At 53.1% G+C, this 14,072-nt stretch overlaps 1 protein-coding gene across 2 annotated transcripts in view; it reads right to left on the reverse strand.

Moving 5' to 3' along the window:
- Positions 1-1,544: 1,544 nt before the first annotated feature.
- SHB (SH2 domain containing adaptor protein B) overlaps positions 1,545-14,072 on the reverse strand; it is a 133,928-nt gene continuing 121,400 nt past the window's right edge. Inside the window, exon 6 of one of the 2 annotated variants that reach the window (XM_021691446.2) lies at positions 1,545-2,464. In XM_021691446.2, coding sequence (XP_021547121.1) covers positions 2,281-2,464 — 184 coding nt within the window. In that variant the 3' untranslated portion in view covers positions 1,545-2,280. The remainder of the gene's footprint in view (positions 2,465-14,072) is intronic. The other variant, XM_021691447.2, reaches the window with a different exon arrangement.

Genomic DNA, 14,072 nt, shown 5'->3' on the forward strand with positions numbered 1-14,072 from the left:
TGGAGACCAGACCCAGGCCGTGGCCTAAGTGGTAATCATGAGGCAGCTCAGCCTGTGGGATCCGCAGGCGGGAGGGGCTGCCGAGACCCACAGCCCCGGGGAGGATGACCCAAGGGCTGGACTGGGCGGAAAGACCGGTTGCCAAGGAAACAGCTTTGGCCACAAACCTTGGCAATCCACGGCAGCTCCCTAAAGGGGCATGGCTCTCAGTCCTGCTCTGCCTGGTTTGACAGGCGGCTGCAGCGAGTCCTTTCTCTTCGCTGGACCTCTGAGGCTGCATGTGAACAGTGTGCCAGAAGCATCTCTGAAGCCCGGGCAGTACTGAATGTCTAGAACTGCTGGTGATGTTCGAACTCAGCCCCTTGTGCTGGGGACTATGGTCACCAAGCTTCCATTCCATTCAGATCAGCTGGGCAGGTAGAAAGGCGTGGACTGTTAGTGGCTGGAGGTTGTGTTCTGAGACAAAATGCTGAGGGCGAGATATTGTGTGGCAGGGAGGCAGGTAGAAAGACACTGCAACTCATGCCATTATTTGGACCCTTGTACCTCCATCGGTAGATGGACGCTGTGTCTGTCATGCTGCTGGGTGGGACTCTTCTATTTCTTTCTCTTTTTAAAAGATTTTATTTATTTGAGAGAGCACACGCACAAGCAGGGGGGAGAAGCAGAGGAAGAAAAACAAGCAGACTCTATGCTGAGTGCAGAGCCTCACGCAGCGCTCGATCTCACGACCCTGACACCATGAGCTGAGCCGAAACTGAGTCAGATGCTTAACCGACTGAGCCACCCAGGCACCCTGGATTCTTCTATTTCTTCCACCAGCATTTAACTACAGCGTGGAGGTGCGTGAGTGGGAGCGGATGGAGGGGGAGCTAAGTAAGAGCCAGCAACCTCACAGCCTTAGGAGGGTCTGCCCTAAAGAATGTGGGAAGAACCTGAAAGTGTGGGAAGAACCCCTGCTCCAGTCAAGGATAGAGGTGGGGTGTGGCAATGTGTGTGTTCGTATCTGTGGGAAGCAGTGTAGATGAGCAAGAGAACTCCAGGTCCCCCGAGAGGTCAGGATTTGTCTTCCCCCAGGAGCAGGGTAACAGCGAGGCCGTGGAGAGCCAAGCACTGGCCTTGGAGCCTGCCAGTCTGGGCTCAAGGGCCTCTTCTGCTTATGAGCTATGTGACCTTGCGCAGGTTACTTTCCCTCTCGGTGCCACCCTTTCCCCACATTAAATGCCTCACAGGGTGGCAGTGACCAGATGATGGAGGAGCCCTTTGTGGACTGCTGGGTGCTGTGCAGACCTGCCATCACTGGTCTGTGGTAGGCAGAAGGGAGAGCTTGGCTGGTGGGTCAGCACCCGAGGCTACCTCTGCTGGAGCCTGAATGCAGGGCATGGCTGCACCTTCCCGCAGGTTGGCTCTCAGGGGGCAAAGAAAACCCCTCTGCTCCACTGACTACCTCAGCCCTGAGCTGAGGGCTCTGCCCCCCGCCGCCACGGCCTGTCATACCACACGTACCCAGAGACATACCTTGCTCTGGGAATGAAACCAGCAGTGCTCCCCCTCAGACCCTCTGTGGTGTATTTAAAAAAAAAAAAAAAAAGGATAAGAATATATATTAAATGACTATTTTATTTACACACCCTATTCATAAATAATTGAATCCTCTTTGTGACTGCACAATGATTCCTTGAAGATCTCCTAATGATTACACTGAAGTGACTAAAAGTGGATTAGTGGGCTTACTCACATCTGTGTGTGACCATGTTCTCTCACGTATGTGCTCATACTCACACGTACACACACACACCAGAGGGGAGGCGGGACTCCTGGGGTCTTCTGGGCTCTCAGAGCACCCACATTTGTCACCCAGCACCAGTAGGGCCCTGGTGGGAAACTGTGCCCCCTCCCACAGGTGTGAACTCGTGACAGCTGGAGAACAAAGAGCTGCAACCCAGGGAGCTCCCGCCCCGCCCCTCGCCCCTCTGGAGCTGCTCTCCTTTGTTCATCCTGGAAGGCATCTCTTTGGATTTGCAAATATTTTAATTCACAGAAACTCAAGGAGGGGGTGGGGGTGGGGGCTGGGGTGGCGCACTGACTGTCCTTCTGTCTTTATCCAGGCTTTCTCCAGCCCCCATGAGTGGCAACAGCATTCTAGAGACATGCAGTGGTGTGCTAGTACCATACACACGACAAATCGGACGCGGCCCGCAACTGGCCGGGCTGGTGGGCGGGGGCCTCTGGCTCCTCCAAGTCTGGGCCCTGTCACAGAGCTGCGTGGGGCCGGTCCACTCAGAGGGTCCGCACAGCCACCGGGTAGAGGAGGGACAAGTGCTCGGCCCCTTTGATGGGCAGCTTTCTGGTGGTATAGTAGTGGATGACTTCCGGGACACTGTCGAACGGGGGGCTGTTCTGACCCAGAACGTACTTCTCTTTGGTTTTGGCCAGTTTCATGTGCATAAAGCCCTGGTTGCTCCTGTGAATAAAACACAGAGGTTATTAGGATCTGCAGAGTGACAAAGGCTGAAACAGCCACGCTGCTCAAGCCCAGATGAAATGTAGCTGCACCTCAGCTCCCCCAAGCCCAGCATGGACTAGGAACCAGCAACAAACACTGCTGGAGAGTCTTCTGGACCTCGAGAGCTTCCTCAGGAAAACAAACCCCCAGACTCGGCTCCTCTTCCTACTGCTGATACACGCAAGTATTTAAGGCTTGCATGACAGGCGCAATGTATGTGTAAGTCCCCAATTCCCTGACAAGCGTGCAGGACAGGTCATCACCCCCAGTTTACAGATGAGGAAACAGTGCCGCAGGGATGACAGGTGAGCTGTTTTCCAGAAATGGATGCTCCCCTTTCCATAGTACTCTATTGTCACTAGGAAGGGGTGGCCCAGCCAGGGACTACATTTCCCAGCCTCCCTTGCAGCCATTGCAAACACGTAACTAGTTTTAGCCAATGGAATGTGGTGAGAACCTGTGTTCTTCCCCCAGCTCTGCCCCTGTGCCCGCACTCTCTTCTCTGGGCTTCCTCCGTCTGCTCAGTGAACTCGGCCTCCTCCTCCAAGGCCCAACCTGAGTGTTTCCTCTGCCAGGAAGTCTTCCAGGCTCCCACAAGTAGGGCTCCTTTCTTCCTCTGACTGCATTGAGCATACTCGTGCCTCCATCAGCACTTACTTGGTTGAACTGCAATTACTTATCTTCCCAATTCCTGAGAGTTCCCCAGAGCAGGCCCAGTCCCTGTGCCCCATGCAGCCTGCTAGCTATATCAGCACACTGGGGTGGCACAGTTCTCGGACGGCAATGGCCACACTGCTTCCGCCTGGCCGGAGCAGACCCCTCCCACCTCCCACCCAGGTCTCTGGCCACATCGGATCATTCACTCCTCTGTCAATCTGCCTTTGTCCGAGCCACCTTTTCCCTGCCCACTCAGCTCCAAGCCTGGCCTTTTATGATGTTGCTGCCACATCTGCTGACGCTTGGTTTCCAAAGCACAGTCCAATTTACCTCATGTTTGTCACTTAGTGAGAAAGCTGAGACTCTGACCTCCTGCTGCCTTCTCTAGACCCTGTCCCTTGGCACTGAGAACTTGGGACCAGCCCTGGGGGCCTGGCTTCCAGGACACCAAGGCCGAGAGGCTGGCGAGGCCGAGCTCCATGTGGACACAAGTTTGCAGGCTTCTCAGCTCCAGCTCTCTTGCTCCGGCAGCCCCCAAAGGGGCAGTGGAGGGCTCCCATACATCTTTTCCAGGCAGGACTGGGCTCCACACGCTCACCAGCGCCTGCTCTATTAATCTGTCAATTTGGACTCCAGGACCATTTTCAAATGGCAGAGCAAATGCTTAATGAAGTGCGGGCAATGAGCAATACAGCTGCTCATAATAATGTATTTAGAGATATCACCCTCAGCTTAAAGGAAATCGTTCCAAGAGCAATTATGTTTCAAGAGAGAATAATTCCTGTAAAGAACTAAAATTTAAATCAAGATTTTTTAAGGCTGACAATGTTCTAATTACAGAGCCTGTGGCAAGTTCTGCTCCTCAGCGAAGGGTCATTTCATTGGAGAATTGCCTCGACACGTCTGCAAAGCAGGAGGCGCGCTTGCTTCAGCCGTTAAAAGGAAGCGGTGTGCACCACGTGAGAAAGGTACAACCCCACTTAGGCGAAGACTAGCTACCCACCACACTGGAGAGAGCACAGGGCTGGGACAGCCTGGAAAGGACGGGAATTGCTTGAACGAAGTGCTGAAATTGTGTGGCGAAGGAAACTGGGACTAGTTACAAAGCACTCAGCTCCTTCACCTGGAGAAGGGGTGTGACGGGCAGAGCACGGGCTGGAGCAGGTGAGCGGTGGGGATGGTCGTGCGTCTCTGTGTGAGTGGCTCGCGCGGGGCGATGTTTTGGGTGCCAGACCACTGGGCTTTAACGACTGTCACACATCTAGAGCTGGGGTGCAAAGCGTAGGATGTGTTCGCCGCGGGCCCAGTCAGAATGTCACAGCTGTGCCCGCAACACAGGTAGGAAGTTACAGGAGGAGTGGATTTAATTTTTAAGGAGGTTAAGGGAAGTAACTCATATGGTTTAATGGGACGTTTTTACAGTGGCCGTTCTTAAAACATGCAGCAAGGGAAGTGGGCAGGAATGGTGAGAGGAGCTGACAGAATCAGAGGCAGAAGAAGCCGCATGGTTCGCTGGACCTGAGGCAGTCCTTTGGGGGTGCTGGGCTCTGTCCCTGCATCCACTGATCTGTGGGAGAGGCTAACTGGATGACCTCTGAGGGTGCTTCTGGGCCTAAGGTCCTGGATCCCACGTGTATAAGCATAATTTGTTGCCCACTCTGTGAAGGCGTCCTGCAGGAAGGGGCCTGGAGGCAGTCTCATGCCCCATTTCACTGCTGCCCATGGCCCCGTCTTATTCTCACGGGACACTGGCCCGAATGGTCAGCACAGTCAATGTTTCTTGAGCACTTCTGTGATCCAGGCTGTATGCTGAGCCCCGAGGCTCAGACAGAAGGTGGCCAACCCAGTCTCACACAGCAATCAGCAGTGGGGCTGCTCCCCTCCTTGCTGGGCCTTTCCCAGGGTCCATGCTCCTGACCTCAGTACCATCCGGCTCTAAGCAAGAATCCTACTTAGCCCTCTACACTCCACATGAGGCCAGGCAAGGTGGTAGGGGAGAGACATTAGACCCTGCACAAGAGACTCCTTGACTCTGGCCTCAGTCCCCAGGTGCTTACCCCACAGAGCTGATGGTGGGCCAGACAGGACAGGGTTGGCACGGAAAGGTCATCCCAAGCATTGGGGATGGCCTGTCCTGACTGCTGAAGCTCCCAGCTATGGGGACAGGGTGGTGACCCATTACATGGGGTTAGCAGGCCCTGAGGGGTGAGCAGGCTTGCTTTTTGAGACAATCTGTCAAACTCTGACTCACGAAAAGGTCAGGTAAAACCTTGTCAACACACACCTAAGAGATGTGTTATAATAATACATCCTGATCAGTGAGCCACAAGGTCCCCATGAGTGAGATGTTACCCAGCAATAGCTAAAGTTTTAAAAACAGCTGGGAAGGGATGGCTTTAATGACTCCCAACTCAGCACAGAAGACGTCTAGCATGAGAAGAGAAAAAAATGAGAATTTCTAGGGAGAACATAATGTGCATCAGATGACCAGCATGCCCGGGGATGCTGTGCCTGCTCTGGACAGAGCTTCTGGAGCTAGAAGCCACCTGGGGACCATCTCCTCTCACCCTCTTGGGGAACTTGGGAGGAAGCTGAGGTTGGAGAGAGCAACACTCTGGCCCAAGGCATACAGCAAGGTGGGCTGTAGCTGCAGCCAGAACCCGGAGCCCTTGCATCCAGGGAGCTTGGACAGGCTGCTGCCGCCCGCCAGGCTCCTGCATCAGTCCTGCCTCCTTTGATAGGACATCTTCCGAGAGCAAAGTCACAATTAGGGGTGTCTCTGGTGGCTGACCTGTCTAATGAGTCATGTATGGCTGACAGAGGCTGGGGGTGCTGGGGCTGTCACCGCGTTTAGATCGCTCATTAACATCACAAAAAGCACCTCCTCATCACCAGGATTATCAAACGTGCCTGGTGTGCCGGGCCTAATAACAGGCCCCACCTCGTCTCATAATCACGGGCTTTAATAAAACATCACTCAGCCCGCAGCTGCCGGCCCGAGCAGGGTACAAGGCCTCACCTCTCGCTTTTAGACCTAATTGCTTGATGCATATTTCATGAAGAATTCTGAGTAATAGTTATGTTAAATCGCTTCTTTTCATGATGAAATGACTTAAAAATACTTGCATATAATATTTATGCAGGAGAAGGCAAGGAAACTGCCTTTTGGGACTAGCATGTAGGACCTGGTTACAGGAATCTACACACAGCAAGGAGCTCTGGTTCCCCTCTGCTGAAAGGTGGTTGGGGAACCGCTCCCTTGACAGAGATGCTCAGAACACTGTCCCTCGGCTCAGAGCCAACCATGGCTCCCCAGTGGCACCACATAAGGAAGGCGACCCACGCCACTCACACCCCCAGTGTGCAGCAGGCATGGAGCTGAGCTGGTGCTACGTGTTAGCTCATGTAAGCCCACAGCAACGCGAAGTTGGTGTAACTACCACTGTTTACAGACGGGAAAACCGATGCCAAGTTCCACAGGACATGGTGGGGCTGGGATTTCACTATGGCTATCCAACTCTAAAGCCTATGTTCTCTTCTTAGCCTGAGGTAAGCGTTCAGGGATCTGAAGCTACCACTGCAGCCTCATCTTTCCCTGCTCAGCCACCAAACCAGATGGATCCAGGTGTCTACGTGGGCCTTTGGACTCCTTCTGCCTTGAGACGTGGGTTCCCTGCAGCTCTGTGAGCTCCTGAGGTCAAGAATCCTGTCTGTTCATTGTGACGTTCCTCAGTAGGCCAAGCTTTACTTCCCTCCGGGCCCTCGGCACCTACCTGGCCCACAGCTGGGTACTTGGTCCATCCGTCCATTATCCATCCAGCCATCAGCTATCTAGTGAGGGTCTGTCCTGAGCCAGCAACGAGGCCCTACGTATCCTTCCCTCTGGACTGTAAGCTTCTGAGGGCAGGCCAGTGGCTGTCCTGCCCTGTCCCTCAGTGTGGCCCCGCCAGGGTAGAAACCACCGCCCCCAAGGCCGGATACAGTAGCTGCTCTGTTGGGAAAGCTAGGCCAGCCAGTGAGGACCAGCTGAGCAAGCTTAGTGAGGGCAGAGCCATGAGCGGCACCCAGAGGTCAGAAAGAGAAGTCTTGCCTGAGGGAGGTCACAAGGAAGAATGGGTCAAACCCCTCTTTCCCCCAGTTTCTATAAGAAATCCTTCCGGGGGCAACTGAGCCAGCCAGTGCCCCCTGCCCAGGCCTCAAGAAATAGGAGACACAAATAGGAGACAAGTTCCCTCCTAAAGCCATGGTCTTCCTGGGCATTTGAAATACCCTCAACAATTGGTTGCAGGATGATTCTCAGGGGATGAAGTGTTGCAGTTCCCCTGCCCTCTGTGAGCACAACGCCAACCAGTGTTCAGCCGCAGAGCCCAGGCCTCTGTTGGGGCAGAGACGGACACAGATGTTTGTGCTGAATCAATGCGGGGGTAAGTGGGACTCCTGGGTGGCTCAGCTGGGTAAGCGTCTGCCTTCAGCTCGGGTCATGATCCCAGGGTCCTGGAATCGAGCCCCACGTCTGGCTCCCTGCTCAGCGGCGAGTCTGCTTCTCCCTCTGTGATCTCTCTCACTCTCTCAAATAAATAAAAATCTTTTTTAAAAAAAAAACCCCAAAACAAAACACCTGGCCCCTAACGCTGATCTGTTGTGACCCTGGGTGAGGGAGCCGGCCTGGAGGGTGACCACGGCAAGGTACCTCCTACCATCGTGGCCTCCGAGGGGCCTGCGAAAAGGCTGTTCCTGGCCTGACTCCGCCTGGCAGTTGGCAATGCTACCTCTGCAAGCAGATAGATGGCTCTGTGATTCAGAACGTCTGCTCCCCTCCTAGCTTCTCTTTGACCTCCAGCAAGACTGGATCTGTTGCTGGGTATGTGTCTACACAGAAATTCTTGTCACCATACCTGTGAGCAGTGTGTAGCCACTCCAGAGAAACACGCTGTGAGAGGCCCGGGCCAGGTGGGAAAGAAATAGTCAGAACTCAAGTGCCTCAGGGGACAGGAACCTGGCTGCCATCTCCCGAGGGCCTACTGTGTGCAGGCTAGCATCCGCAGATGCTGGGACCTTCCAGCAAAGGGCCCGGAGCCGGGCACACAAGATGTACGACCGTGTTAGCAGTGCCCCTCGGTCCACAACTGGACCAACCCGTGGCTTCAGCAAGATGCTGTGAGGGCTGGCATTACCTGCATGACAGCCACGGCACAGATGAGAGGACCAAGGGCTGGAGGGAGAAGCAAGCTGTCTGGGTCACAGCAACAGGACATCAGGGTGTTCTGAGCCCAAGGGCCAGGACGTGAGATCTTCTACCCGTGTGATGGGGGTCTCCAACTGCAGTGCATGGAGCTGGAGGACCGGAGGCTCCCTCCAGCTGACATGGTCTAGGAGTCAAGGGAGCTGGGAGCTTAAAAGGTCACCTGGCAAATACCTGCATGCCGCCCACTGCCTTCGGAAATAGCCTTCACAGTGATAAGCCTAAGATGCACATGCCAAGTTATGGCGAACAAACGTCTAAATGTAAATGCTGCTGAGCCCAACGACTTGATTTACAACCAAATAATTAGACTTTCAATAAATGCATCAGCAGTGATTAGCCTTCTTGGGCCGCCTGGGCATTTCTCAAGCTCTAAGTGGGTGGCTCAGGGTGAGGCCCTTCAGTAAATCATGACAAAGAGCCATCTGCAAGCAGGAGAGGTGGCAGGTGCCTCTCCCAGCAAACATGGAGAGGCATAACGTTTGCTTTGTGCCACACAAAGCAGCAGGTAGGCCAAAATGAATCCATTTTGGGCAATTTTCTCAGGAGAAGACTAACAAAGTTTAGACAGGAGGATCTGAAGGATCAAGGCTGACAAGAGAGTGAGCCTCCCGTTACTGGAGGTGTGAAAGCAGGAGGGTAATGATGCCTGGGGGTCAGGCCAGGTGACTTTTGCAGGCCCCTTGTTCGGTATTCCCAGCGGTCCTCAGGCTCAGCCAAGCATACATGAAGACTGTAGGAGGGGTGGAGGCAGGGGTGGGGCTGACATGTATGAAACGTGAGAGCTTTGGGAAGGGGCAAGACGGTCTAGCCTGTTCTGTTCGGTTTCCCCTTTTACTTCTAAGTGAAGACTTTTCTAGGAACTCGAATGCCTTTCTGTGTTTAGGACAGGTGGGGTTGGCGGGGTGGCTGGACCAAAGTCAGACCGGCCTGAGTTCAAACTCTGATCCCACTGATGTCATTGGCTGGGCAAGTCCCAGTGTCCCCATTTGGAAAAGGTGGACGAGGTCTCTCTGGCACTAAAGTTCTCAAGCCAGTGAGGGACATCTCTACGTGGTGGGGGCCACCCCAGCAGCAGGCAGGAGGACTAAGGCAGGGCAGGATGGCTACCCTCATGTAGGAAGAAAGACCAGTAGAGTGCTGGGCACAGCAGATCCTCAGGCTTAGGGACGGCACGATGACAAAAGCAGTCCTAACGCCTGTGCCCACAGATGGACAGAATGCATTCGGCCCAGAGTGGTCTCCATCTGCCAGGACAAGCCCTCCCCAGCCCACACTCTGCTCAGAGCAGTGCTTCTCCACCGAGGTGAGTTTACCCCTTCTGGGGGGGTATCCAGCAATGCCTGGAAACTCAGGTGCTGCTGGCATCTAGGTGGAAGCCAGGGTGCTGCTCAAAACCCTACAACACATAGGACAGCCCCTACAACAAAGAATCGTCCAGCCCCAACTTCCAGCGGCAAGAGGTTAAAGCCAACACTCACTGTTTTCCAGTGCCTAAAAATCTGCATCTATGAAATGGGAATAACGAGAGTCCCCCCCACAGTAGTTATGAGGGTAAGTGAGAACGTCCTTGTGAGTGAAGTGTGAACGCCTGATAAAAAAGGTTAGGTTGTCTGGCTCCACATTTGAGGGCTTGAGACACAACACAGAACTGGCCAAAGAGCTTGGCTGCAAAGGGCTCCAAGCTGTTTCAAGGCCCAACCCCCGCCCCCCCACAACCAGCAGGTCAGGGGGACATGCCAGCCTGAAGGAAGCTCCGGAACAGGGGCCAGGCAGGTGGTGGGCAAAGGCAGCTGTGAGCACCAGCGGCTGAGGAGAGGACTCAGAGGGGCACAAGGAAAGCAGGAGAGCTCCTGAAGGAACCACCGTTTGTGGACTCAGGGTCCCCCAGACCTGGGTCTGAGTCCCTCTCCTGCCACACCGAGCTGTGGCTCCCTCGGCCTCAGCTTCTGCATCTGTGGAATGGAGCTTTCATCCCCCAGCCCCCCGCAAGGGCTGTCTGAGGTCTGAGCTGGGCAGTGCATGAGCAAGTTTGGCAGGTGCTGAGGCTCGGGGTTCTGACATGGCTTTGTTTCCACCCGCTCTGTAGGAGCTGCGTACAAGTTACTGCCCATCTGGTTTGTCTTGCTGGCTCCACGCGGTCTGGGCTGAGCAGTGAATGTGTCTTCCCGTCTGTCTGGTCTATCGTTCATTGCCATGTCGGCAGCCTAGAAGCCATGGATGGCCAGGCAGACTCCTGGCTGCAGGACCACCTCCTCCAGCTGGGCAGCCCACCTGGCTGGGGTAGGAGGCCTAGGTTCTGGCCCCGGCTCTGTCACTGGGTGACACTGGGAAGGGTATACTTCCCTGACATCAATTTCCCCAAACATCAAGTGGTATTTCATAGCACTCTCAAAAGCACATTGTTACACACAGGGCTCCACATGAAAACAGAATAGGAAAGATGAGGAAATTTCTGTGCTTAAAAAACACTGGTCCGGGGCACCTGGGTGGCTCAGTCGGTTAAACGTCTGCCTTCGGCTCAGGTCATGATCCCAGAGTCCTGGGATCAGGCCCCACACTGGGCTCCCTGCTCAGCGGGGAGTCTGCTTTTCCCTCTCTCTCTGCCCCTCCCCCTGCTTGTGCTCTTTAGCGCTCTAAAATAAATAAAATCTTAAAAAAAAAAAATACTGGTCATACATGATCTGTGGTATTTATTAAGTACCTATGTGTATTGCTCTGTATTCACCATTTCTGAGGCAGACAGATACCAAGCAGAGGCTTTTGAGACTATTTGGTTCTCTGCCCTCATTTTACAGATGATTTAGAGGCCCAGAGGGCATGGAGGTTTGCTCTAAGTCCCCAGTGAATCAGGGGCTGGAATTCCCCCATACCCACCCCCATGCCATCAGGTGTAGGGGATGCTTGGCCACCACCAGTAGCCTTTATAGGCTCTCGTCAGCAGGGAAGGGATATGGCAAAGTGGAGGGTGAGGATGTGGGAGGCGTCAGAGAGGAGGAGGGAAGCAGCAATCAGCCACACCCTGAATCTCATCCTTCTCCTTAAATCATGGGGCTGGCCCCTACTATCCTCCCAACCCAACTCCTGTCCTGGTGGGGGCTTCCCTTGCTTACTGACAGAGGGCATCCATTAGCACAGCAAGGGAAGGGACTTGCCCACAAAGCACCTGATCCAACCTACAGTTTTGCTTCAAAAAAGAAAAAAAAAAGTAAAGAAAGAAAATCCAGAGGGTTCTTTAAAGACTACAAGTTAAAACAGATCCATCTGCTCAGTGACCCTGCACCTAACCTGAGAGTAGTTTTCTCCTCTCTGGAATTTCAAAGGCACACGGCTGACTGCAAGCCACCCAAACATCCTGGCCAAGGGCCTTTGCAAACCATATAAATGATAGTGCTTCTCAGTGGAAAAACTCCCAACAGTCCTTGGAATCTGGGCCTCAGTTTCTTCATCTGTGAAATGGGGAGTAGTTTTCAATGTTCCCTGAAGTCCACTGAAAGCAAGTGAAAAGAGCTCGGTACTAGACATCAGGAACCTGGTCCCAGCCCTGGCTCCTGCCCTCTCAGGCCTCAGTTTCCCCATCTCTACAATGAAGGGACAGGACTAGAGGACCCCTGAGGTCCTGCAAACCTGTAAACCTTTGAAGCTTGGCACGTAGGAGATGCTCACACCTCATGATGAAGAAGGAATGACTACTTGGATATTAAACAAAAGGACTCACCTTCCTTATAGAAGCCCCAGAATCCCAGGGCTGGAAGAGGAGTGCATGTTTCTCAAACATAGTTTCTTCAAATGTGCCTCAGAATGCCCACATCACAGTCCCTCGAGACTTGTTAAACCTGAGGCTCCCTGGGCCCCTTTGCAACCAGATCTGTCTCTTTTTTTTTTTTTTTTTTAAGATTTACTTATTTGTTTTGATGGGGGGAGGGGCAGAGGGAGAGACTCTTTCAAGGAGACTCCCCACTGAGCATGAAGCCCGATGTGGGGCTCGATCCCATGACCCATGAGATCATGACCTGATCCAAAAGTCAGATGCTTGACCGACTGAGCCACCCAGGCGTCCCTAGAACCAGATCTGCTTTTAATATGCTAAGAGATTCTGATGTACATTCAGGTTTTAGCACCCCATTCTAGTTCTATCCCATGATGGAAACACCTTTGTAATATTCACAACATTTAGTGTCCAGCTCTTGTCTCTTACCCTCAGCACTGGGGAGCTTACTCCCTACCGAGACAACCCCTTCCAAACTTTGATGGCTCTGACCATGGGAAAGTCTTTCTTGGACTTAGTGCAGCTCACTGACCGTAGCCTCAGCTCCAAGCTCCGGTTCCTGCAGGCCACGGCCATTCCTTCCCCTCCAGGAAAGCCCCTCAGAGACCAAAAGACAGAAGAAGCAGGAACAGACCCAGGGCTGCTCTCTCTCTCCAGTTGGCCTTACAGGGCAGAATCTCCTGTCCTTTCCCATCCTGGTCACACCTGCTCTTCACTATCTCTCATGCACTGGGGTCTTGCAACTGGGCATTGTCCCTGGTGGGTCTTTCCAGCTTTGCCCTCAGCCCTGCTGTCTGAATATGACCCCACCATCAATGTGGACACCCCAGGTCTTTGCTAATCTCCTTTCTGGTGTCTGCTGACCTCCTGAGGCCACGTCCTCCAAGTTCCAAAGGAAAGGATCTTATAGACATGCAAGTGTTATCAGGTGAAGATAACATTCACTTCCTGACCAAAACCAAAAGGAGCACCAGGTCCAAGAACATTAAGAAGCAAAAGCCCACTGGCTTTGGCTACCCTCGGAAGGTTTGCAAATGCAATTTTGAAAGGTCAGTCAGCCCTCAGTAATCTGGGCTCTGGAGGGTGAGTCCTCTGGTGTTGGGCATTCATTTTGGCAGCTTCTTGACAACCTCTGCCCACAGGGTGGAGAATTTTCTCAAAATTAAATCTCCAGCTCTTTGCTCCCTAATGAAATTGATTTCTGCCTTGATACACAACAAAGCTTTCATTTTATTATTTGGCTAGGATTTGACCACATTAATTACAGTTTTTTTCAGCATGGCTGCAAGTAATTGGGTTCCAAAAAGTTACTTACTAAATGGAACTGATTGCTTTTTAAAAGCACAACTCCCACAAAAGCAAAACAGTCCACCCTATTTCTTCATAAATACTTTTTGGTTAAGATTAGAACAATTCAAGACAGAAAAGGTATTTTTCAGGCCCAAAAGTATGAAGTCCAAGCAGGATTATGCTAACATTTGAAGACTGTGGGTCTGAAATCTGAGTGTGCCCAGATTGCTGGCTCTCATGGTGTCAGAACTCCTACCCCGCCTCGCATTTTTCATCAGTTATTGGTATAATTCTGCCTGCCTCAGAGGACACTCTGCAGAAGCCCGTTCCAATCGGCTTCTCCTACGTCCCTGGGGCTGCAAAGAGCCTGCTGGGCACTGTGTAAACGCATTTCTCCCTGGGACGCTACGTCCAGCTTGGGTGCGGTATACACCTTCAGTGTCAAGTGCGGAGGACAGGCACACGGCCTGCCCTTTGGCAAAGTGGGAGATCAAAAGAACGAAGACCTGGGAATGTGGAATGCTGGCGTGGCCACAGGGAAGTGCCACGTCTGGCTGAGCCCGTTTCCTTGAGGGCGAAGTGGGGATGCTGTGACTAGCCGGAGAGAG

The sequence above is a fragment of the Neomonachus schauinslandi genome, chromosome 13, assembly GCF_002201575.2.
Source record: "Neomonachus schauinslandi chromosome 13, ASM220157v2, whole genome shotgun sequence".
In the NCBI taxonomy this organism is placed as follows: domain Eukaryota; kingdom Metazoa; phylum Chordata; class Mammalia; order Carnivora; family Phocidae; genus Neomonachus; species Neomonachus schauinslandi.